A 26,193-nucleotide genomic window follows, 5' to 3' on the forward strand; every position below is an offset into this window, starting at 1 on the left:
GAGTGCTCTATCCACGTGCCTGAAACGGCACAGCAGAAGGAATTCTGTGTTCATAGGAAAGGCCCTGCAGAGAGGCCACGTAGACTGAGCCTAGGAGAACGGACCGGGACGCACAGATACAGGCTGCTCTATCTGGGCTGGGATCCGGGGCCTCCGTGCCACAGTCCTGGTGCACCTCTCCCCACCTGCTGAGCTGCCCTAAGGTGAGCAAACCAAACCTCTGCTCCTGGTTTCCAAGCCCCCACGCGATTCCGGGAATTCTGTCCCTTCTCGGTGTCCGTAGACGCGCGCCACTCCCTGCGGTGCCTCTTCCACCCAGAGGATGTAGCGATTCCCCGGGTGACTCAAAAGGGCACTAAAGCCAGGGTCAGCCCTCTCGGTTTGAAGATGCGTGGGAAAAATCTGGCGAGTGGAGCCCGCCGCCCACACACACATCTGCAAAGCAAATAGATGGTGAAACCTGTCGCCTGAAATGAGAAAACGGACTTTTATTGAGAGAGCGGTTAAAGCTGAAGCCATCAAAACCCAGGGGAGAGCAGAGCTATTGTGAAAGCCGTTCAAAGTGGGTTAGGGTTGAAAGAAAGGTCAGCCTTTTACTTTTCCCACACCCGCTGGGTTTCTGAAGAAAGATCGTAAAGCCGAGCCGAAGTGTGATCACCAATCTCTGGTCTTTGATGTGTGTCCCCTCATCCCTCCCCCATCCCTCAAGCTCCGGGGGGAGGCTGGAGGCTGGTGTGGTTTCCTCAGCCCTTCTAGCAGGTTCGTGCTGAGGTTATCGCACACTTGGCAGCCCCATCGGAAGCCTGGAATGAGTTATCTTAGCTCCAAAATGAACAAAGGGAGCCAGGCCTCTCCAAACCTGAGGTGCATGAGTTCCTTCCCCAGGGAAGGCCTCATTTCCAGAGCGCCTTTGGCTTCGGGCCTGTGGCTGCGCAGGATCCTCCAGGGAAAGACGATTTCAGGGAGACCTCCCACTGAGCCCTGAGGAGAGAAGGACACCTTTTCTGGGAGGTCACCCATCCGTCTGCCAGGTCAGTGGGGCAGGCGCGTCTTCTCCTTGGCAATGAGAAAGGGAAGCGGGTTGGGGGTGGAGGAGGCCCAAAGGATAGCAGAGCAAAGGAGGGGTAAGAAAGGAGGGTCAGCAGCAGGAAGGGCCTTCCCCGGGGCCACACCTCAGGCCAGGTTAGCAGAAGCCACCTTTCTCGTGGGAGGGAAGGAGCGGTGGGGGAATGGCAGGTTTTCCGAACAGACACCAAAGGCAGTGACTGCAGACCTGGAGAGAAGAATCCAGTTTGTGCCTCCGACTTTGAGGCTGACTTCAAGGCCCCACGTGCTTTCACAAAGCAGCCACAGCATCAGCCCTCAAGTGGCCTTTGCACGACAGACAGGGTCTATGTGTGAAAACAGAGGTCTTTATAAAGACAGCCCTTCTGCACCAGCAAGGGCCCTCACAGACCTGTTGGGTGTTCTCAGAGAGGACCACACATTCATGCCCCCAAGATGAACCTGTGGAAGAGGGACAGGGACACATTAGGCCCAGATCAGGTGCACGGGCTCCTTGGTTATCAAGGGTTCAGGTGTTACCAGGAAGAGCCCAAGACTCACCCAGGGCTCAATTTTGCTCCAGAGTCAAACTGTTCATTTATTAAGTGTCAGTAAATACAAAGCAAGTAGCAGAGAGTTTCTTGGAAGAAAGTCCTCTTTTTGGGTTACCTGGTGGCACGTTAAAATACAAAGTCATGGGCACGCCGCATGTCTACTCTGATTCATTGGGTCCAGTTCATTCACAAGTCTGCCAGATGATGATATTGGTGGAAGTGATCCATGGACCATGCCAGAAAGTCCTTGATGATCACTGCTCTGTCACTATTTTGGTTAGAACTTGAGGAAAGGGGTAAAATCAGCTAATGGATCTGTCTCCTAATTCAACTCTGCCAGTGACTCTCAATTCTTGGAGCCAGGACCTCTCCCTCAGCTCGTTGGTCCAAGCACTGGGATGCAGTGATGGAAATGTCATTCGTAGAGAGGAAGATATTTCCAACTGAACCACCTGGTATGAAACTATCCTGCAGGTAAAATGTTTTTACAACCATAATTTTTTTATGGCTTATGTTTTTATTCAAGGGACATGTTACCCAACCGATCATTTGTAAATGGAAAAACATTCCCTTCCCCAAACCTGAAGTAGTTCCGTATGTGTCCACAATTTAAGATTTATAGGGAGAAATATGAGTTTGGTATCAAAGGGTCTGGGTTAAATAGGGATTCCTAAACTGGTCCTTACACAGAATTCAGAAGGTCTGTGAACTTGGGAAAACGATACCTTTCCTCTACTATCTAGCTAAAATTTAGATCTTTCTTCAATTACAAATATAGACTACATGCCACATGAGTATGCATTAGCAAGACCCGTGCCTCTGCCACTGCTGGAAATGACAGATATTTTCTTGTTACTTGAAAGTTGTTGCAGACCCTTTAAATATCATTTATGCTCATCTTCACTATGAAATGAAGGTTGTTGTTAGACCTGTTGTAGATTTTTTTTAACTGTGTTCATGAAGAGATGTGTATTACTAGTTCACAAATTTATTTTAATAGTTAGAGAATTATGCTTCAGTGTAATTGGTTTCCCTTGTAATTGTATGTATTTATTCATTTTAAAACATGAGAAGGCTGAATTGTCTGAATTGTCTGAGAAGGCTGAAGCCAGATTGTCAAAGGGGTATATAAGGGAAAAAAGGTTAAGGACATTTGGGTTCTGGCAGGTCTTCATGGAAAAGAAGAGGAGATCGGCTCATTGCAGCACTGGTTTATTATTTATAACATATAATTAATAGCAGCATAAGTAATTTAATAGGCTCTTGCTATAAGTCAGCCAGCTTTTACAGATGAGGAAACCGAAGGCCCAGGGAAGCTGGTAAGTCTGAACCATTTGGAGAACATGTTACTGCAAGGCTGAGATGGCTGTGGGAGTAGTTTTCTCTAAACCATTCTCATTTCACTGGAAAATAGCTTCTCTAATGATTAAACAAAAACCACCTTCCATAAACCAGGCTATGCTGTGGCAGCCCTTGGCCTGTAAACCCTTACTATGTATCATCCTCCATACAAGAGGTTTATCAGTTATGTCCCGAAAATTGCAGCTCATGGTCCTACACCGTCTCAGTGGATCCGATTTCTTCTGGCTCTTACAGGTTTTCTGGATTCCAAAAATTGAACAAGTGAAAGTGCTGGGTCTCACTCTGCCTTTGTTAGCCTTACCAGAATATTCTGAGTTCCCTAGATTGTTAGTCTCACTGAGAAAGTGTCACCCACAGTGTGAGACCTTTTAGCGTCTTCTCCTTCATTCCCAACTAGCTTTATACATCCCTTGGTCCCTTTGGTAAGAGGTGGCCCAGCCAAACAGGAAGTTTCCATCCAGTATTCACTCATTTATATCTGGAGCTTTGCAAGGGTAAGAGCATGATTTTATTATTATTTTTATTTATCTTTGGCTGTGCTGGATCTTTGTTGCTGCACACAGGCTTTCTCTAGTTGCAGAGCAGAGACTCTAGGCACTCAACCTTCAGTAGCTGCGGCAGCCAGGGTTTCTTGCCCCACAGCCCATGGGATCGTCCCAGACCAGGGATGGAACCCATGTCCCCTGCATTGCCAGGTGGATTCGTAACCACTGGACCACCAGGGAAGCCCCAAGAGCATGATTTTTGAGAGGAAGTATATGATGTCTTGGATTTGCTTTAAAATACCGTAGCAAAGGGAGGAGCTAATGGAGAAAGGTAAGAGTGAAGGAAGAAAAGAGGGAAGGGAGGAGCAAATGAAGGAGGGGAGGCAAATGAAGCAAAGAGTGAAGAGAAAGGGAAAGAAAGAAGAAAAGAAAGTGGGTGCTGTGGGTGGGATAAGAATGCAGAGAGTGTTGATCACTGTTGGAGCTGAGTGATGGGTATGAGGAGGTTCGTTATGCTGTTCTCGCCATGTTTATGTAAGTGTTTGTTTATATAATTTTATTCATTTATTTTTTGACTGTGTTGAGTCTTTGTTGGTGCCTGGGCTACTCTCTAGTTGCAGTGCACGGGCTTCTCATTGCAGTGGCTTCTTTTGTAGAGCGCACGCTCTAGGGCACACAGGCTCAGTCGTTGATGTTCCCAGGCCCTACCTAGACCACAGCCTTAGTAGTTGTGGTGCACCGGTTTAGTTGCTCCAAGGCATGTGGGATCTTCTGGGATCAGGGATTGAATCCATGTCCCCTGCCTTGGCAGGAGGGTTCTTTACTGCTGAGCCACCAGGGAAGCCCTATGTGTTTTTTTTTTAATTTTCATATTTAAAGATCTTAAAAAAGAAAAGAGCATGAATGGTGATAACCTGAAATAACTCAGTGGTGGGGGCACTTAGCCTGGCAGTGTCACAGAGGCACAGGCACCACAGAGCCTTTGCACATGTTACCCTCTCTTCCCAGTGCACCCTCCCTCCCCTTCCTCCTATAGCTCAGTCCTGCTCATCCTTCAGCTCTCAGCTTAATGCTGCTTCCTCAGGGAAACCCTCCCTGCCTCTCATCCCCACAGTAGGTCAGAGCCTCTTGTAACATACTCACTAGCATCTCGAAACCCTCTCTTCATGACAGTCTGATTGGCATCTGTCATCTGTGAACTGTGAGCTTCGTGGGCACTGGGCCTGTGTCTGCTTTTCCTTAGCATCACCTAAGCCCAGTGCCTGACACCTAGAAAATGCTCCATCAGTTTTTGTTCAATGAGATTGGTAAAATATCGTTATCAATTTCTGTATTTTCCCAAGATAACAAGATTTCACAACAGTAAGTGCACTTCCCAGAACCAAATATTTGAAATTGGAGGGGCCGTTGATTCACTTAACATACATTTATTGAGTGTCTGTTGTGTGTGAGGTCTGTTGTAGGCACTTGGGAAATAGCTGCTGCTGCTGCTGCTGCTAAGTCGCTTCAGTCGTGTCCGACTCTGTGCGACCCCATAGACGGCAGCCCACCAGGCTCCCCCGTCCCTGGGATTCTCCAGGCAAGAATACTGGAGTGGGTTGCCATTTCCTTCTCCAGTGCATGAAAGGGAAAAGTGAAAGTGAAGTCGCTCAGTCATGTCCGACTCTTCAGCGACCCCATGGACTGTAGCCTACCAGGCTCCTCTGTCCATGGGATTTTCCAGGCAAGAGTACTGGAGTGGGGTGCCATTGCCTTCTCCCTGGGAAATAGCAGTGAACAGAAAAGAAGAACAGTCCCTGCCCTGAGGTTATACTTATTAAGCATCAGGTGGTGCCAAGTGCTGAGAAGAGCAGCTCAGGGACGGGGACTGTGGATGGGCCGGGACGGCCTGGAGGAGAAGGTGGTGTTTAAGCAGAGACCTAAGGAGGTGGAGGAGGAAGCTTGTGGCTGGGAGAGATCCAGCCAGAGTCACCGAGGGAATTGTGGGGTGAACTGTCTGACGCCTTGTCCAGCCTCTTCTGTAACACTGGGTCTGTGTCATGAGGTCCTGGGGGTTCACCTAGATTGGTCATGTCATTGTGTTGGATTTGAAAGACTAATGGCAAAATTGTTGGCCCCTCGGTATTCTGCTTATCAACTGCTATGTAACAAATTACCCCCAAACTCAGTGGCTGAAAACAATAATAACCATTTTATTGTATCTCATGATTTTATGGGTCAGGAGTTTGAGTAGGGCTTGACACGATGCTTCTTCTGTTCCCTGTGGTATTGATGCACTTTGAGGTGGCGTCCAGTGGGCAGATGGACTGTTTCTGAGAAAGGAGCTAGGAAGACCAGCGGGGACAGCGTGGGGTGAGGAGGACAGGTGGGTGTCCAGGATTCTGGCCAGGCTTGGGTGCAAAGTCGTTGGATCTGGGCATCCTCAGACCTGCAGCAGAATCTGTGGCTCCCGCACGAAGAATTTGAGGTTCCACAACTGCACGTGTTTGGGGAGGAGCCTGTGAGAGGGAGAAGGGGGGAACCTTCTCGAGGCTGTGAGAATGATGTCATCGTCCCGTGGCCCACTTTTGACAGAGGGCTCAGCAGGGCCTTAGCTGTCATGTGTCATTGTTGAGAGTTTGTGCGCAGTGGTGTCTAAAGCAGTGCCGGCCCAGTCTGTGCCCATGCGTCTTTGCAGCCCCTGGTACTCAGCCTGGTACTCGGCACATTATTGGTCTACCCTTCAAAGCAGTGGCTGATTTGTCTGACTGTGTCACGCATGCAAGGTGGGACAGCATGGTGGGCAAAAGCCAAGAATTGAGTGCCAGACATGCCTGGGATCATGTCCTAGCCTTGTCGGTTGCTACAGTGTGATGCTGGGTGGGTTCCTGATCTCTGAAGCGCTCAGCCCCTTCATCTGTAAAATGGTTGAGTTACATACAGTATTACCTACCTGGCACAAAGCAAGCAAGCAGGAGATGACAGCCAGAACAGGAGAGCCCATGTCTGTCCGGTACCCTTGGGGCCTGGCAGGCCGTTGGTGTGCACAGCGGTCTGCTGATGGTTGAATTAAGATCAGGCAGGCCTTTGCTCCCAGCCTCCTGAGATGAGTTCTCTGATGGATGCTCACAGAACACTCTGTAGCTCTGGGTACCCTGTGCTCTTTGCCCAACAGGTCTCAAATGTGCTTTTGCTATTGCCAGCCCCTGATGAAAAGCTTATTGCAAGCTGACTTCTCTAGAAGCAGATGCTGAGATGGAATCTTGGGGGCAAATGTCTATTTGGAATTGCCAACTGTGAAGGGAAATAGGAGGAAATAGGATTGAGCAGAGAAACCTTGCCAGCCTGGCATGAGGCTGTGTGACTGCTAAGTCGTTTCAGTCGTGTCCAACTCTCTGTGACCCAATGGACTGTAGCTTGCTAGGCTCCTTGTCCGTGGGATTCTCCAGGCAAGAATACTGGAGTGGGTTGCCACACCCTCCTCCAGGGAATCTTCCCGACCCAGGGATTGAAACCATGTGTCTTACATCTTTTGCATTGGCAGGCGGGTTCATTACCACTTGCACCACCTGGGAAGCCCAAATATGTTAAGAGTGGAGGGGAACTCACAAAGAGTCACATGTTGGAGAGAAACATTTGCTTGTTTTTCATAGGTTTTTATAATATAGACATTGAAAGGGACATTAGCTATTTGGACTGTCTGTAACAACAATAAAGAATTGATTAGAGAGACATTCCCTGTCCTAAGAGGTTGATGGGCTCAGACCACAGTTGGAACAGGAGGGCCATATGGAGTCAGGCCAAGGAAACTGTTGCAGAACCACCATGTCTTGGTTGCGATGATAATTCTAAAACCATGCTATCTATTAATCACTCATAGTAAACAATCAGTAGCTATTTGTCAAATGAAGAGAGAGATTTCTTTGGAGCGTCTAAAATGTGTGAGGTGCAGATACTGGAGGCCATGATAATCTCCCTTTTGTCAAACCCATTTAGCACCCCTTGACCAGACCTCACTTTGAGACAGGCTGTATTGGAGCTTCAGCATCAGTCCTTCCAATGAACACCCAGGACTGATCTCCTTTAGGATGGACTGGTTGGATCTCCTTGCAGTCCAAGGGACTCTCAAGTGTCTTTTCCAACACCACAGTTCAAAAGCATCAATTCTTCGGTGCTCAGCTTTATTTATAGTACAATTCTCACATCCATATCTCGCATCTTACATCAAAACAACATTCCCCTTTGAATGTACACATTGTGATGTATTGACTTGAGATTAGTCTTAAAAAATTTTTAATAGGTAAAGCAGTATCTTTTTTGATATGTTTCACTCAGTTTCCTGATTTTTCTGATCTATAGAGTTCCTGTAAAATGTAATTGTATTATAATCCTCTTTTATCATTATTTCAGAAAAGTACTCACAGACGTATTTTCTAGAAATGTTGAATGGGTATCCTAGTGGGTGTCCCCTTGCTGATTCTTCCAATGTTTTTATCTTAGGATAAATCTGCTTGTAAGACCTAGTTTAATCTGAATGTAAAATGGTCCTATTTATGCACTCATTTAAAAACTAATTTACCAACAAAGGATACTTAAAATCTGTAAAATATAATATAGCTGCAGTGTATCTTTAATCCTACTTTGAAGCCGTAGTAGAACTGGGACAGCCAGGCGGGTGCTAAAGAAGGCCCTTGGAACTCAGCATGGTCATCGTGCTCATTGCAGGGTTTGTGGTTCTTGTGGCATTCCTCTCCTTTCCTAAAAATCAGAGAGGGAAACAGTAGAGTCCATGACATTTTTTTCTCAACTAATGTACGTTGGTCAAAGCCTTATCTACCTCTGTTGTTGTTGTTCAGTCCCTCAGTCATGTCTGACTTTTTGTGATCCCGTGGACCGCAGCGTTCCAGGCTTCCCTGTCCTTCACTATCTCTTGGAGTTTGCTCAAACTCATGTCCATTGAGTCGGTGATGCCATCCAACCGTCTCATCCTCTATTGCCCCCTTCTCCTCCTGCCCTCAGTCTTTCCAAGCATCAGGGTCTTTTCCAGTGAGTCGGCTCTTCGCATGAGGTGGTCAAAGTATTGGAGCTTTAGCATCAGTCCTTCCATTGAATCGTCAGGGTTGATTTCCTTTAGGATTGACTGGTTTGATCTCCTTATAGTCCAAGGGACTCTCAAGAGTCTTCTCCAGCACCACAATTTGAAAGCATCAGTTCTTCAGTGCTCAGCCTTCTTTGTGGTCCAACTCTCACATCCATGTGTGACTACTGGAAAAACCAAAACTTTGACTATACGGATCTTTATTGGCAAAACTAACACATAGTTCAGTTCAAACTACCTCTGAACTGCCACTTGATCTCCATCATGGTGTCCCATAGTGACTCTAGGCTGGAGGAGATTGAACAAGCACAGTCGTGGCTCACTCCGCCTCCTTCCATCCCTCCCCCCATCCCAGCTCCAGTGGAGCCCCCAGGACATAGAGTACCAGAACCGCAGTATCAAAAGGGCATGGGATGAATAAGCCAAACCCAGTCAAGTCCTTCCACTGAACTGCACCGGGTTATTTAGGTTTGGCCCATTCCTGTTGCTTATTCTAAGTTCCTCAAAGAACATCTGAGTCTTCTTCTGGAAAAGGTGGCCACACGGACAGCTCTGTCCATAGACTACCTGGGGAAGGTCATCCTCCCCTTGACTGTAGGTAGTTCTTATTGTGCTGGGACCCATGTTGACCTGCTGGTCCCAGGCTAATGCTTGTTTGCCACCAACTGCCCACCCTCGGGGTGGGTTGGCAAGGCCTTTGCATTGTCTCTTGCTCTCCTTGTTGCTGTCCACTTTCTGCTCACTTTATTCCTCACTGATATGTAGTTTAGAAGTGGGCGGGGAAGAGAAGGACACTATTGCAGAGTCTAGAGCTTTGGTGTCCCCTTTAGAAGGGATGGCCTTGGAACGGAAACCACGGCAATTCACAGGCCGCTGGGAAAATGAGATGCCTTCTCTGAAGCAAGTGGCAAAGCCAGGACGGTTCATGGTCCTGTTCTAATCATCCTCTTTGGGAATGCCAGTGGACTCACCTGGAGAAACTTGGAAGATAAGTTTGCCCAGAGAAGAAATTAGAGACTGTTCAGCCAAAATGGTTTGATGGTATTTGGGGAGTGTGATTTCCTTATCCCAGTCTCTTATTCTTCATACTCTAATATGGCTGGTGATCTCTATATACATTTAAAATATAGAGACAGGGTAAAAAAAAAAGTGGAAAGTAATGGATATTTGTAAACAGTCATTTAAAAAGCATTTTTCTAATAAATGAAAATTTTTAATGTGATAAATTTGCCAAATAGTGAAAAGAGACACAAAGGTAAATTACATTATTTTTTTTTTCAGCCTAATCTCTAAGTTGAAAGCTTTTTAAAAAAAAAAATGTTAGCATTATACAATATGAAAAAGAGAAGCATGGAGGCAAATATCCTTCCAGTGGCCTCAGAAACAAGAGGGCAAATAGGGCCAGTCCATTGTATAGGGAACAGACAGAGTGGCCCATCATACAAGCCACTCACTAGAGTGAGCCCATAATGGAGCCAGGTCCCCACCAACTCAGGTTCTTAATTTCCCTGCATGGGTTGTGAGGACTACTTCCATGACACCAGTGGACAAACTGAATCCTTGCCCAGATCAGCACAGCAGCCAGGTAAGGAATCACAGAACCTCCAGGAGACATGGGTTGGAAGCCAACAGAATTCAGGTGACATGCTGGTACGGGCAGTTGCCCAGAGGCTCACTGACCAGCGCTGCAGATAGTTTCAGAACAGGAACAAGGACCCTCACTGGCCCAGAATAGATCAAGGAGAGCAGAAGACAATTAGAGCTGAGGTTGTTTGGAAGGATTTTAGATCAACACCTGGCATGGGTATCAGCCCCCAAAACCAGAGTAGAAATTCTCCAAAGACAGAAGCTTTCAGGAAGCCTTGTGCGTTCATGGACTGTGGCAATGGCCCATGCTTCTGGGTCTTCTTTTGGAAGAGATGGCGTCAGAACTGAAGCCACAGTGATTCCCAGCGCTCCGAGAAATCAAACACCTCCTCCAGGGCTCAGCTGCATTAATGCTCAGGCAAGTGGCAAAGCCACAGCGGCCTGCGGTGTTGTTCATTAATCCTCCTCCGAAAACCACAGGCTTTGCAGCCAGGAGTCAGTCAGCAGTCTCCTGGGATGGCCAGTCAGTTTTAAAGAGTCCAATCTGGCAGATCCTGACCAAAAGTAATAATGCTATTCAAATTCATCCCTTTCCGAGTTTTCTGTTTCCCTTTTCTCACTCCTTCTCCTTCTCCACTTTCCCCTGGCCTTTCAGTAAGGGAAGCTGTGTCTGAATTTCTGGACACTTCCAAAAGGACCGCCCACCTCAGAGAAGCCGCCTCAGAAGGAGAGAGCCCCCGAGGTGGTCTCCAGCAGCATAGATGACAGCTTCAGGCTTCCCTCTCTCCTCGTGAACGAAACCCACTGAGCCTGGCTGATGCAGCCCAGGTTCTTCAGGGTCTTCACGAGATCCCGGCGGAACCTCTCGCCCACAAAAACGTAGAGAACAGGGTTCAGGCAACTGTGGAAAAAGGCCACGGTCTGAGTGACCTGGAAGCAGATGTCAATTTTGATGGAGAGGGCGCAGCTGGAGATGAACATGGCGTAGGCATCGATGGTCTGCACCAGCAGAACACAGTTGTGGGGGAACTGAGACAGGACGAAGACGGTGAGCACAGTGATGGTCACCTTCAGGGCCTTGTGCTTGGAGGACTTCTTGGCCTGGATCAGGGTGTGGATGATGATGGTGTAGCAGCAAGCCATGACCACAAAGGGGAGGAAGAAGCCCAGGATGACCTTCAGGGTCAAGACAGCGGACTTGAGTTTGGTACTGTCATCGCTGGAGTAGACCATGGTGCAGATAGCGATTCCGTGTTCCTCCTTGACTTGGCTGTACAGGAGTTCCGGGAGGCAGAGTGCGGCCGCCATCACCCAGACGGTAAAGCAGACCATCTTGCTGTACAGGAGTCTTTTCTGCCTCCACATCTGTGCTCTCATGGCCTGCGCGATGGCGATGTACCTGTCCACGCTGATGCACATGATGAGCAGCACGCAGCTGTAGAAGTTCATCTTGTACATGCTGTTGACCACCTTGCACATGAAGGTCTGGAATTTCCACTGGTCAGCGGCGGCAATGGCCCAGAAGGGCAGGGTGGCGAGAAAGAGAAGGTCAGCGATGGCCAAGTTGAGAAGGAACATGTCGGTCATGGTCTTCACTCTCGTGCAGTACCAGTAGACCAGGATGACGAGGCTGTTGCCCACGGCCCCCACGATGAACACGAGCCAGTACAGGGGCGGGAGGAAGTGGCCCGCAAACTGCCTGACGTGGCTTTTCTCACAGAAGTAGTCCGTGAAGTTGCCATCATACTCCATGGGCAGCGTGGCATCGTAGCCATAGTCATCTGACAGGTTAGGGATTAGGCTCTGCGAGGAGACACAAGGCAACACTGGGTCAAGGGCTGGCTTTTGGAGGTTCTGTCTGACGGCAGAGGCACGGAGCCCTTGAACCTTCCGACCCCAAGGGGCTGTGAGAAGGCAGAAGAAATGTGTGTGTAGGAAGTAGGAATTCCGAGAGCATCTGATTGTAAATGATTTATTTATTCAACAAATGTTTATTAAGCACCTATGGTTGGGTGGGTGCTGAAGAGTCAGATGTGGTTCCCACTCTCGTGGAACTTTCCTCCTCTGGGAAGAGACACGCAAGCAAAGGAACAGTCACAGGCCACATGACAGGTGCTCCATCGGGATGGAAAGAGGGTCTCCGGGCCACTGGTGGGCGAACTTATCCAACTAAGTGAATGAGTCTGATTGTTCCTTCTCCTCTCTACTCTGCACTCCCTAAAAGGTCCTCAGAGGCTTTCACACTTCTCTGGGTCGATTCCCCTGAGTCCTCTGAAAGCTATGGATCCTCTGTTGAGCAGCAACAGTCACACATGCACCCACTTACACGTGTGCACACACATGAGCACACACACTTATGTATACACCCTCACGTACATGCACATACACAGGCTACGTGATTTCAAGTTCCCTTATTCAGAATTTGTTAGGAATTTCAAGACAGCAGAGCATTAAATCAAGCAAGTAACACTTCTAAGCATGAGGCCCTGTGCCACACACCCATGAAGCCAGCCCTCACAAGCCCTCACATTTACAGACACACATGCACGCAAGCATGCCTACACGAATACACATACATATTCACATGTACACACCCCTGCACACGTTCAGACACCTGCGCTCACACCCTCACAATGTGCACCCAAGCACTCATGCACACACACACACACACACACCCCACTAAGGACTCTCCAGGCATATTTTAAGAGTGGTTGAATTCACACACAGAAAACCTGGAATTGAATGAATTTCACCAAGACCACAAGGCCAGTCTGTATCATACATACAGGATCAGAGTGCTAGCCATCTTTATGACAATGACAGAGGAAGAGTTCATGTCCTAGGCTAGGGGAAGCCTGGACACACCTATCCACCTGTGTTAAGACTTGTACTCATAGCTTTGTCCATGACTGGTGAGTAAACACCCTTCAGATCTCAGGCACAGGATCCTCTGAAAATCTCCCAGCAAATATAAATGTCAGTTATTTACCAGCTTATTTGCTTCCCTACTGTCAGTGCCCAGAGTGCATGCCAGACCTGGTGTGGAGTACAGGATGTGCATGCATTTAATCCTGGACCTCCCAGGTAGGACTGGGCCCCTCTTCCAGATGAGGGGAAGCTGGCTTCCAAAAGGCATTCTGAGGTGGCCAAGCCGTTTCTTCCATCCTCTCTGCTCTCTGAGCCCTGGAGACACTGCTCTTGCTGGAGATGCCACCCACTAAGGCTGTTCTCAAGGTTTGGGTCAGAATAAGACCTAGAGAGATCACTGTAAGGATCTGAAATCCACTCATTTCCCACTCACTTTCCATCCGAGAGCACGCACTGGAGCCCCCTGGCCTGAGCACTGGGTAGAGTGATTTCCCACAAGCTGCCCGGGGTTTATCCCAGGGTCTGTGTTGAGGTGGCTTCTAAGGAGCTCGCCATGCACCCCACCTCCAAGGGCCTTTCGGTCTACCTCTGTGTCCACTCATCAAGACCTAACTCAGACGTGCATTTGGCATTTACATATTAAAGAGATGTGAAACAAGGCTTTTGTATTTCCTGAAGAACAAGTGAGAGTTTTTTTAACTCATGAACCATATGAATTTTGTGACTTATGAGGTTTCCCTTTATAATTGGGAAGCTCACTCAAACTGGTAGCCCAAGTACAGTAACCAAGTAACACCCTTTGACAGTGCTGCCTAATAGGAATATAAAGCAATGGCACCCCACTCCAGTACTCTTGCCCGGAAAATCCCATGGACGGAGGAGCCTGGTAGGCCACAGTCCATGGGGTTGCTAAGAGTCGGACACGACTGAGCGACTTCACTTTCACTTTTCCCTTTCATGCACTGGAGAAGGAAATGGCAACCCACTCCAGTATTCTTGCCTGGAGAATCCCAGGGATGACGGAGCCTGGTGGGCTGCCTTCTATGGGGTCGCACAGAGTCGGACACGACTTAGCAGCAGTAGCAGCTTAATTTTGCATTTTCTAGTAGCCAAGTGAAGTCAAAAGAAATAGGTGGATCTCACCTTAATAATGTGTTTTATTGAAACCTAGCATGTCTAAAATATTATTTCATTATGTAAGCAATGACTTCCCTGGTGGCTCAGACAGTAAAGTGCCTGCCTTCAATGCCGGAGACCAGGGTTCAATCCCTGGGTCGGGAAGATCTCCTGGAGAAGGAAATGGCAACCCACTCCAATATTCTTGCCTGGAAAATCACATGGACAGAGAAACCGGGTAGACTACAGTCCATGGGGTTGCAAAGAGTCAGACATGACTGAGTGACTTCACTTTCACTTTCTTTCAAGCAGTGTAAAAGTTATCAAGATATTTCACATCCTTTTGTTGCATAGACTGTTTTTGGACTACGCACATTTTACAATCAAAGAACATCTTAGTCGGAGTGACCGCATTTCAGGTGCTTACAGGCCCTATGTGACTTGTGGCTACCGCATCAGATAGCTCAGTTTTAGGCTGAAAACCCAAGTTCTAACTCTTCCTCTTTTCTCCCTGTTCTGTCAATTTGCTCTGACCTTATTTGAATGTATGTCCTTTCTCTTCTGTTGTATGCACTCAATAACTGCCTCATGCCTGTTATGGAACATGACAGGGGCTGTGGGGACAGAGTAAAACAGGGTGTCATTACTGCTGGTAAGTGCCCAGTCTCTCTCTGACAGGGCTGACCATTCTCTTCCATATCTTACTGGAATGTATAGAAGTTCTCTTGCCCAAGGTTTCCCTTAATGCATTTCTTAGCAAACTGTGTTGTTCTTAGACCCTTTTAAAAACGTGACATCTTCACCAACTAGACCACTGCTCACAGCCTGTGGTCCCCCATGAGCAGTGGTCTGAGCCAGATGTAAAATCTTCTCCCACTGTGAGGAGCAGCAGTCTGTGGGGGTGAGTGGGCCCAGACCTGGCCAGGATGGACGGTGTTTGTGTGAAGATCCCACCATCTTATTCCTTGACTGACTAAGAGGTCAGCATGCTCACCTTAAGCTTGAGAAACAGCTCTTTATTTCTTGTTCGTTGGCAATAAATAATGTGATTTGTTCACTCATTCAGCAAGTATTTACTAAGCACAGACTACATGCCAGGCAAGGAAACCACTTCCAAAGGACAGTGTTCTTGTCAGTGATGGTAATAGAAATGGAGCAAACCGTGAGAACAGTCCTTGACTCAGCTGTCATGGAATGGGGGGGAGGGTGGTCTGCCTGCATGAGGGGCCCTGAACTCCACAGCACAGAGGTGCTCTAGACAGGGCAGTATCGTGGGATGGCTCTGTTAATCCCAGGGGGCTACTTAATTGGAGTATTTATATCATTTGGATGATTTTTAGAATTTTGATCAAGAAGAGAAGTCCCGTATAGTCATAAATCTAAGTAAATGAGAGACTGTCTCACAGCATGCCCAGGGACTGGCGTGGAACTCAGCAGCGTGGGCCGCCATCTGCTCACATAGGCTTTGGTTTTTGCCCCGGACAAGAGCTTTTAGGTTTTAGAATGATTTTCAGATGTTAGAGACCTTCTAGATCTTCTAGAGGAGGGCTTCCTTGATGGCTCAGTTGGTAAAGAATCCATCTGCAGTGCAGGAGACCTGAGTTCAATTCTTGGGTGGGGAAGATCTGCTGGAAAAGGGATAGGCTACCCACCCCAGTATTCTTGGTCTTCCCTTGTGGTTCAACTGGTAAAGAATCCACCTGCAATGCGGGAGACCTGGGTTCAATACCTGGGTTGGGACGATCCCCTGGAGAAGGGAAAGGCTACCCACACCAGTATTCTGGCCTGGAGAATTCCATGGACTGTATAGTCCATGGGGTTGCAAAGAGTCGGACACGACTGAGTGACTTTCACTATAGAGGAGGAGACAGACCCAAGGAACAGAAGGTTCTGGCCCAAACCCTCACCCCCTGGGGGACGGTCAAGGCCAGAGCCAGCCCCCTGCCCCTCAGCCCCAAGCTGGGGCACTTGTAATCCCTCCAGACCCGGCACCTTGCTCTCCACCTTCTGATGTTGTCACTGTTATTTGTTGTTGTTGTTCAGTCGCTAATTCACATCTGACTTTTGCTAGGCTCCTCTGTCCTTCACTGTCTCCTGGAGTTTTCTCAAACTCATGTCCATTGAGTCAGTGATGCCATCCAACCACCTCATCTTCTGACACCCTCTTCTCCTCCAGCCCTCGATCTTTCCCAGCATCAGAGTCTTTTCTAATGAGTCGACTCTTTGCATCAGGTGGCCAAAGTATTAGAGCTTCAGCTTCAGTCCTTCCAGTGAATATCCATGGTTGATTTCCTTTAGGATTGACTGGTTTGATTTCCTTGCAGTCCAAGGGACTCTCAAGAGTCTTCTCCAGCACCACAATTCAAAAGCATCGTTTCTTTGTCGTTCAGCCTTCTTTATGGTCCAGCTCTCATATCTGTACATGACTGCTGGAAAAACCATAGCTCACAGTGGCCACACCAAGCCTGAGCCTCAGCGTCTGGGTCCCAGCACCTGAGCTGAGTGGCTGTCAGATCCCCCACCTGCATCCTCCCCCTACCCATCCCGGAAAGACTGTGGGCACCAGAGGATGCCCTGTGGCTTCCTCTGCCCAGGGCAGCTGGAAACTGCCTTTTGCTGGGGGCAAACCTCAGTGCACAGCAGATAAGGGGCCTGCCCTGCCTGCCAGTGCCCGCGGCCAGGCTCTCTACCCGACAGGCCCCGGCTCCCGAGCCCATGCAGCTGTGTATTCCTCCCCTTGGGAGCCCTTGGCCCAGAAGCTGCGGCCCAGGCACTGAAGACTCTACAGCTCCTGGACTCCATCTTCCCCCGACTTTCCGAGGCCTCCCTCCCAACTTATATTGTCTCTGGATACCCTCCCCCAGCTCCAGGCACCTCTGGGGAAAGGCCACTGTGGAGGCCCAAGGCCATGTCCTTCACTGCTCCTTATACCAAGATGGGCACCTGGAGAGAGGAGACGGGGGCCGGGAGGGAAGGGGAGGGAGACAGGCAGGGAGAGACTGGTGGGAGTGGGCAAGTCCCCACCTTCGAGGAGGGGAGACTTTCAGACCATGAGACGTGTGGACACTTGCCTGCAGGGAGGAACCCAGGGAAGCCGGGACCAAGACCGCCCCCTGCCCCACCGCAGCACTCCTCTTCCTTTTAGCCACTTGACCTTGAACCCTCTGTCCCTTCTTCCAGCTTCAGTTTCCTCATCTGTTAGCATGTCTCCGCCTTTACTGTGAGACTGAAGGAACACGGCACCCTGGGTGGTGACTGGCACACAGCCGGTCCTCAAAAGAGTGGCCACGGGAAAGTCATGCCTGTTGACCAAGGTCATAGCCACAGAGGTCCCATCTCGTCCCCGTGTAGGTGGTGCTGGACACCTCTGGACCACAAAAGGTCGCTATTTGAGTGCATTTTCTTCCTTTCTGGGGCTGCCTTGCAAAGTTCGAACGTTTTTCCAAGATCCCAAATGATAAAACCAGATGACTGACGTTATCAGCTCTGTTTCCAGCATCAGGGATAAAGAGCAAATTCTGTCTCAGGAGAAATTACGGTTCTAATTGTGGTCAGAAAAATAGAGACTTATTTTGTAACTTCAGCATTCCAGGTGGCGCTAGTAAAGAACCTGCCTGCCAGTGCAGGAGACATAAGAGACTCGGTTCGATCCCTGGGTCAGGAAGATGACCTAAAGGAGGGCATGGCAACCCCAGGCCCTAGCCTGGAGAACGCCGCGGACAGAGGAGCCTGGCAGGCTGCAGTCCGTAGGGTTGCAAAGAGTCGAACACAACTGAAGTGACTTAACATGCACCCTGTTACTTCAGCAGGTCCAAAATAATTGTCTTTTTGTTATTGTTATTGTTGTTGTTATGGGAAACGTGATGACATATGCAATACTAAATACCATCAGCATATGATAAATAACTTACTTGATATTAGTGGTGGCAACCACTACTCTCCATAGGTGGGGGGGAACCTACAGTGTGAAGGACATTTGTCAACTCCACTAAGAATGTTTGACTTCAATACCTACATGTAAAACCCAGATTCTCCCTTTGAGAAAGCAAGATTAAAATCCTTAGATATTTTTGTGAGCATTTAATATAGCTAAAGCATAGGAATTTTATTTGATTCTCTAATTATATTTGGCTATAAAATCATGAACGATTCTCTGGATAACAGCTGTACTCACTCATTTCTATTAGCCTCTTTCAGAGAAATATATATCATTATTTGCTTTTTTGTAAAGACTATATAATGTTTTATAAGAAACACGACTAACATGCCCGCCATGGGTCTCTTAAAAGCAAATGCATTCTCCCTTGCCCTCTTTTGTCTGAGTTTCAGAACAGACACATGGGACTAAGCACATTGTAAAGATCATAAAACCCTCACCTATGAGTAAAATCTGATACAGCCTTCTCCTCTGCCCCCCGCCCCCCACACACATACCCAAGCTCTTCTAGAGCTTCGTGTCTGCAGAGGCCTCTGTGCTGGGCACTGACCACCTGTCTGGAGCACCGCTCAGCAAAGCTCTTGCCCTGGGAAACCTCAGAGCACTCCTTCCCCCCACAATGGAGCCCTTCCCACTCCCCGAAAAGAGGCCCAAAATACAGTGTATTTCAAGGAGCCCAAGGGTGTGGCCATACTCACTGTGGCTTCTGTGGGGACCATGGTGGGTCAGACTCAGACTTGCTTCTAGAAAGAGAGGGCAAAAATCAAAACGAGGACTGGCTTTTGACCGAACAGTAGCAAGTACCGAGAGAGGGAGATAAAGCATTAAATTTATGTGTTCTCATGAACAAAAAAACTGCCAAGCTAGAGTTAGAATCCATGTTATACTGACACTGACTTAAATAGATTTCAAGTCAAGTCTGGATTTCACAGTCATCTTGGTTGTTAACCTAGAGTTGAAAGAAACCTCTCCTTTGAGAGCACTTGGGGGTTTTGACATCTTCCCAGCACGTCCTTTTTACCTTAACCTTTTTCCTCATAACTCAGCTTCTGTATCAGGTGCCCCTACTCCAATTTTATCCACCAAGTGTCCCCTGAAGACGGCAGGACAGCAGACTTAAAAGAATGCTCCAACTGACTGCAGGGGAGGGGCCTCTCGGTAACCAGGTGGCAAGAACCCCAGAGTGAGGTGGCCTCTGCCAGCATCCGAGTCCCTCGCCAGGGAGGGCCCAGCACCCCAGCACCTCCCTGCATGCTCAGCTTACAAATGCAGGGCCTGTTTGCTCTGTACCTTGACTTCAGCAGGAAAAGGAAGTCCTACATTTCTTTACCAAAGAAAACATAATTGTCTCATGCAAAGGGCCTCCAAACTAACCGAGATAAATCTCCACTGTTGTTTTCTTGTGTTTTGAATCTCTGCAAAACCCACCCATCTGTGGTCAAGTAAACAACAGCTTGGTTCCTTTCAAGGAAGGGGTCTGTGCCCGAGTGGGGTATTTCTTTGTATACACCTTCAGTGAGTGTGTTTCCGAGAAAAATGTTCAGCCCACACCCCAGGCTTCAGGAAGGAAATTTCTCCCTCATACATCCAACTGTAACCTGTTGGGCTTTTTTAATTCTCTTTTTCATAACACAGCATCATGACTCTCCCTGCTTTTCTAAGAGTGCAGTCATTTTAAAAACATAGCATGTGAATTGGGAGATTGAGATTGCCATATATACACGACTGTGTATAAAATAGACAAGAACTAGTGCGAACTACTGTATGGCACAGGGAGCTCTACTCCATGCTCTCTTGGTGACCTAAATGGGAAGGCAGTCTAAAAAAAGAGTAGATATATATGTATTAACTGATTCACTTTGCTGTACAGCAGGAAAAAACACACCACCATAAAGCAACTATACTCCAATTAAAAGAAAAAAAAAGAAACATACTCTGTGGGATAGCCACTATGGAAACCCGTTAAACACACATCATGTGGTATCTGCCTAAGAAAAATGCAAGCTTATATCCATACAAAGACTGATATATGAATGCTCATGGGAGCTTTGTTTGTAATAGCCAACTACTGGAAACAGCTCAGCTGTCCTTCAAGTAGAGTGAATAAGTCATTGTAGAATATCCATACAGTGAATTTAGAACAGCTGCTGATACACACAGCAATGTGGATAAATTTCAAAATAAGCCGAAAAAAGTACATACTGTGTGATTCCACTTATGTAAAATTCTAGAAAATGGGAACTAATCAATAGTGACAGAAAGCAGATCAGTGATTTCCCGGAGAGAGAGAGGAGGGCAGGGCAGGGCAGGGCAAGAGGACAGGAAGAGACAAGAGCCGGCAAAGAAGCCTCTGGGGTGAGCAGTGTGTTCCTGAATTGATAGTGTGGTGATCCCATGGGGGTACATGTATGTCAGAACTTGGGTTCTGTACTTCAGACATTTGCAGTGCTGGTAGCTAGATCTCAGTAAAGTGGTTAAAGTAAAGAAAGAAAAAACAGCAAGATCTGATGAAAACTCTTGTTTCTGTCCCTCTTCAGAGTCATATCGGGCCATTAGCAGGCAGGGGAAAGACACCCAGAACTTCCTCCTTGTAGCCTTCCTGCCAGTAGCTCCTCCACAGTGCCTTGAAGTGCCTTGGGCTGTTGGGTGGGAATTGAGGGCTCAGTATGAACTCATGGCTTTTAGGGTTAGAAGAGATTAAGTAGATGATGTTTGATAGATCAGTCAATCGATTGATAAATAGATACAGATAAGTTTGTGTGGATGTGTTTTGTTCAGTCACTTCAGTCATGGCCGACTCTTTTTTGCGACCCCGTGGACTGTAGCCCACTAAGCTCCTCTGTCTATGGGATTCTGCAGGCAAGAATGAATACTAGAGTGGGCTGCCATTTCTTCCTCCTTCAGGGGATCTTCCTGACCCAGGAATCGAACCCACGTCTCCTGCATCTCCTGCATTGCAGGCAGATTCTTTACCCACTGAGCCACAGGTGTTGCGTATTTTAGCATATTTCCTGACTCTGTCTGCTGAGACAACCTAAAAGCAAGGACACACAGTATAATGACCATCTGGTGCCCAGATCTTGGTTTCTAAATACCTTTCTTCCTGACAAGGAACCAGGACCCCATGGAGAAACGCCTGATTCCAGAGTTACGGCAGGGAAACTGTAAGATGAACTTGGGACTGATTTTTAGCCCAGAAAGCAAGTGTTTAAAGACATTGCTGCTACTGCTGCTGCTTAGTCGCTTCAGTCGTGTCCGACTCTGTGCGACCCCATAGACAGCAGTCCACCAGGCTCCGCCGTCCCTGGAATTCTCCAGGCAAGAACACTGGAGTGGGTTGCCATTTCCTTCTCCAGTGCATGAAAGTGAAAAGTGAAAGGGAAGCCGCTCAGTCGTGTCCGACTCTTCGCGACCCCGTGGACTGCAGCCTACCAGGCTCCTCCGTCCATGGGACTTTCCAGGCAAGAGTACTGGAGTGGGGTGCCATTGCCTTCTCCGTTAAAGACATTGAGGACTTGTCAAAGGACAGAGGCACCAACTTGATAGGACTCCACTAGCCAAATCTGAGGCAATTTGAGCATCAAATTAAATAATGATGGCAGTCATTATAGCACATTCAATTAAATAAGGATCTGTGGATCCATACTGAGAAAAATAAATGAGAAAACTAAGCTCTCCTTATGGTGCCAATTAATAAGTACAGAGGATTACTGTAATTAAAAAATCACCAATGGATGATGAAATTAGCAGGTGAACATTTGATAAGAAATTTACTTACTCTCAAAGGATCTCCCTCCAAATTACATATTGCCCCATTGACTTTATGATTTTTTTTCTCTTATGCTCTGAAACAAATCTTTGTAAAAAGTTGCCTAGTTAAGATGGAAAAATTTCAAGTCAGCTAATTTAATTTTAATACATCTTGGGGAATAGGGAGATAGTTTTTAAGACATTTGTTAGAAAACACTTCTAGTACCTAGTATCTATCTAGTATCTATATAGTATATATATTTCCAGGATCTATGTAGCCCAGGATTCTTTGTGATCCCATGTCACCTCCTTTTAACTTGCATAAAAAGACTACATATTAACCAGATAATATCTGAGAAAACAAATTCCCAAAGGAAGAGGCCACACGAAGAATAACGAATGGATTTGGTTATAGCTAGTTACAGGTTGAAAATAAAGATTGATGGTAATGATGCTGGTGAGAGTTTGAGGGAAAGGCCTCCACACAGCAGTGGGGAGGGTAAATTTGTGTGACCTTTTCAGAGGGTTAAACCGTGTCTGTCAAAACATACAGAGCACAGAAGCTCTGACTCAGCTGTTCATCTGCTGGGAACACGCCCTCCTAGTACTCACACAAAAGAGCATAAAGGTACATGAATGGGCATCCCTGGTGGCTCTGATGGTAGAGTTCACCTGCAATGCAGGAGGCCCAGGTTCGATTTCTGGGTCAGGAAGATTCCCTGGAGCAGGGAATGGCTACCCACTCCAGTATTCTTACCCTGAGAATCCCATGGACAGAGGAGCCTGGTCAGCTATAGTCCATGGGGTTGCAAAGAGTCAGACAGGACTGAGCAACTAACACATAAGATCCTGTATGTTGCTTCCCCACACCCCCAGAATCAAAAAAACTAAAAGCAACCTATGTATCCAGCAGTAGGTAATATTCTGATTCACTCATTCAATAAACCGCATGTAGCCAATAAATAGAATAAATTAGACCTCACACTGATACAAGAAAGTCACCAAGATTTTTAGGTATACACATGCAAAATGTAGAAGATTATGATGCATGATCTTTTAAAAAATATATAAAAGGTTATACACTTGATAGCTGTCAGTACTGAAATGTTTTCTGGAAGGAGATTAAACAAGGATGCCCAGTGGAAAGTGAGACTTTTGTTTTTTTCCTTTAGGTTTTGTAACCTATTTACATATTCTACTTTGTGTACAATATTTTATTTTAAGGGCTAGCATAAAAATAACTTATCAGCTTAAAAAAAGAAAAAAAGAAGCCCCAGCACTCTTCCTTCCTGTACACCTGTTTGCAAAAGTTGTTCATAGGAGGAACTCGTCTCCTCCTAACCCTGGAAGAATAAATCTAGCAAGTAAATTCATTGTGGGTACTATTGGCGACTTTGGAATCCTACACTGGCTCTCTAAAGGTTTATCTTCCTTCCGTTATAAAGGTGCTTTGGGCTCATAGAAGATTTGGAGAGAGCCCAAGGGTGAAAATGAAAATGAAAAATATTCCTCCCTAGACCCACCACCTAAAGACCCCACCTCGAGCCTTTTCATCTGTTCCTCCTGCCCTTTGTCACGTAGTTTTCATCTGTATTATTCCACAAACTGCAAAAGTGTCAGAGCTTGCTTTCATTTTCTTCTGACCCCTGAGAAGGAGAGAAAAACAGAAGGGGAAAACCCACAAGTGACAAAACACATTAAAAGCAAGGGACCTCTCAACCGTCCGCTGGGAGAACACTAGAGCTGGGCTCAGAATCACCCCAGGTCTCCCCAGCGCCGCTCCACGAGGCCTCATTGGGGTGCAGGAGCCACCCCGTCTAAAAAGCCTGCGTGTGCGTTGTCTCCCAGTGGAGTGAGGTGGGGGAGCACGCTGGCCCCCATCTGTTCCTTGGTCCATCCTTTGCTGTCTGTGAGACCTTAGCAAGGAGTGACCTGCCCTCCCCCAGCCTTGGTTTCCTTGTCTGTAAAATGGACGTGATCGCCCAGCCTATTCTAAAGGTTTGTTTCCAAGGTCAAGTGCAGTGCAGTGCGTTAAGACTCTTAGTGGGATGCAGAGAACTCTGCAATGATGAGGAAGCAGGCTTCACCCCACAGCTCACTTACACAATGCCCCTGGACACGAGATGCACTTTCTTGGCTTAAATACTGTGCAAGACATGATCCATGTCTTCAAGAAGCCCACATTCAAGTACAGTGGATATGTCATGGCTGCAAACACCAATAATGGGAAATGCTATGAGATGATTTTGGAATTGGGAGAAGAAAGCCAAGTCCCCAGCACTGGGGAAAATCCAAAAGGGCTTAACTGAGAAGGCAGCAATTTTTCTGGCTCTTGTAGGCTAAAGAGGGCTTCCTAGGTGGTGCTAGTGGTAAAGAACCCGCCTGCCAATTCAGAAGACACAGGAGAACTAGGTTCGATCCCTGGCTCGGGAAGATCCCCTGGAGAAGGGCGTGGCAACCCTCTCCAGTATTCTTGCCTGGAGAATCCTGTGGACAGAGGAACCTGGTGGGCTACAGTGCATGGGGTCGCAAAGAATCAGACACGACAGAAGCAACTTAGCACGCACGCATGTAGGCTGAAGAGCATGAGGGCATTCAGTGAAGGGAGAAAACATGACTCCAGGTCAGGGAAACATAAAAGATATCCACAAAGGTGTGAAGGCCAGAAAGCAGCAAGTATGTGCAGGGTCCTGAGAAGTAGGGAGCTGCTAGTCTCTAAGAGTGCCTATTAGAAAAGTTAGCCTGAAATCCACTAATATCTATCATTTTTATATTCTCTGCTGTCCTTCAAGGTAACCAGCATGGAAATCCGCATAGAGTTACTCATAGTAGCCCCAATAAATTGGATATCGATACTAAAGTGAGTCAGGAAGGCAGGTCCTGACTTTGATATTTGTCCACCTTGCCACACGGAAGTTGAATCAGCTCTTGCATTTTGTTTTTGTTTGGAAGCTCTGCTTTTCCGCGTTGCATGAAAGCAGAGACTCTGAGCAGTCTCTCAGGCTGGGCCCGGGGGCTGTGAATGAGATGCGTGTGAGGGGGCTTCAGAGCAGATGGACAGATACTCGGAAAAATAGGCTGTCAGATGCCAGATGCTGAGATGGCAGGTGAACTTGGGTTTGTTGGGTGAGGGGAGGGAGGAGCAGGCCTCGCCCACTGGTGGCTGTACCACCTCCCAGCCCCGCACCCAGCAGCTGCCCGTCCGCAGAGGGTCCGAGGAGCCACAGCCAGCTAAGAGCTGGCGAGGACGGGTATGTTGACAGGACAAAGCAGCAGTCAGTGAGGAGTCACTTAAAATAGAGCGGCTTTACCTTTATCTGATTGTAAAGGACTATATTCACAATGAAGGAAAAATAATCCCCCAAAGCAAGCACATGTAATGAAGAAAATAAAATCTCCCCCAAACACCCCTTTCCTAGGATGGCCAGTGTTAATCTTCTGAGATGCGGTCTTTTAGATATTCTAACACAATCCCACATACATACACACATAACCCGTAAAGGAAAGGAAATCAGACTACACAAAGCGTTTTCTGTCTTGCAGTCTAGTTAGCAGTCTCTCATGGACCACTTTCAATGCCAGTTCAGTGTGAAGTTATGTCACCAGATTGAGTGGCTGCCAAGTGTTCCACTCTCTGGATTCTGTATGATTCATTTAACCAGTCACCTCCTGGTGCAGAGTTTGCTTGTTTCCCGTTTTTCACCACTACAGAGAATGCTGCCAAAAACACACTTTCCCTGGGACAGTCCCTCAGACCCAGGGACCTCATCGAGGCTTCGAGGCTTCACGTTCCCAGCCCCGGTCCACCTTCTTGTCACCCGTTCCCCCACTCTTGCTTCTCCCTCCTTCAAGGAACAGATCACCGAACAGACTGTCTTGAACCCGAGCTTCACACGTGTGGGTGGGAGGCAGTCTTATTACTCACCCTGGAAGCCTGGGCAAGGCACCCACCTGATTCACCTCCAGCTCCCTGGCAGCTTCTAGCCAAGTGCCTGGTGCTTAAGGCCACTGAGCAAACAAGTGGGTTTTAGAAGCCATCATGGCAGCACACAAGTGAGGACCCAGTGCCCCGGGGACGGGGAGGAAGAAGAAGGTGATACTCACGGGGGAGGGCAGCGAGCGAGGCTCCTGGAGGAGGCGGCCCCACCAGCTCTGGGGAAGGGCCTGGCTTGCTCTCTGCCTGGGACGAGGGGCAAGCCTTCTGTGAGCTCTGAGCAGGCTGCTACCTGTAAAAAACACCAGAAAGGAAGCCAGGCCACCCCAGCCTGAGTTATCACTGGTGGGGTGGCAGGAGGGTGGGGAGAGGGAGTCACCAGCTGCAGCTTCCAGCAATCAGCGAGTCGGTGATGTGCAACCAGAACTGAAAAGCCAAGAAGTGCTGGGCTAAGGGAAAACCATCTTCTTTGAAGATGC

At 47.7% G+C, this 26,193-nt stretch overlaps 1 protein-coding gene and 1 long non-coding RNA gene across 4 annotated transcripts; one reads left to right on the plus strand and one right to left on the minus strand.

Moving 5' to 3' along the window:
• Window positions 1–272: 272 nt before the first annotated feature.
• LOC145520170 (uncharacterized) lies at window positions 273–3,842 on the plus strand. The gene is made up of 2 exons (XR_014064279.1): window positions 273–1,031; window positions 1,939–3,842. It is a non-coding gene; the product is annotated as an uncharacterized LOC145520170 (long non-coding RNA).
• Window positions 3,843–7,594: 3,752 nt separating this feature from the next.
• Window positions 7,595–25,985, minus strand: CCR9 (C-C motif chemokine receptor 9). 3 transcript variants are annotated; one of them, XM_081526013.1, is made up of 4 exons: window positions 25,885–25,985; window positions 23,320–23,426; window positions 18,729–18,773; window positions 7,595–11,912 (listed from the first exon to the last, which is right to left on the minus strand). In XM_081526013.1, the coding sequence occupies exons 3-4, from the start codon at window positions 18,747–18,749 to the stop codon at window positions 10,830–10,832; spliced, it is 1,104 nt and encodes a 367-aa protein (XP_081382139.1). In that variant the 5' UTR covers window positions 18,750–18,773; window positions 23,320–23,426; window positions 25,885–25,985; the 3' UTR covers window positions 7,595–10,829. The 3 variants fall into 3 exon arrangements, with proteins under 3 accessions (XP_081382139.1, XP_081382138.1, XP_081382140.1); XM_081526012.1 differs by lacking the exon at window positions 23,320–23,426; XM_081526014.1 differs by lacking the exons at window positions 23,320–23,426; window positions 25,885–25,985 and adding an exon at window positions 19,052–19,300.
• Between the last annotated feature and the right edge of the window lie 208 nt (window positions 25,986–26,193).

Source organism: Giraffa tippelskirchi, chromosome 9 (genome assembly GCF_054371585.1).
Source record: "Giraffa tippelskirchi isolate mGirTip1 chromosome 9, T2T-mGirTip1v1.2.pri, whole genome shotgun sequence".
Lineage (NCBI taxonomy): Eukaryota > Metazoa > Chordata > Mammalia > Artiodactyla > Giraffidae > Giraffa > Giraffa tippelskirchi.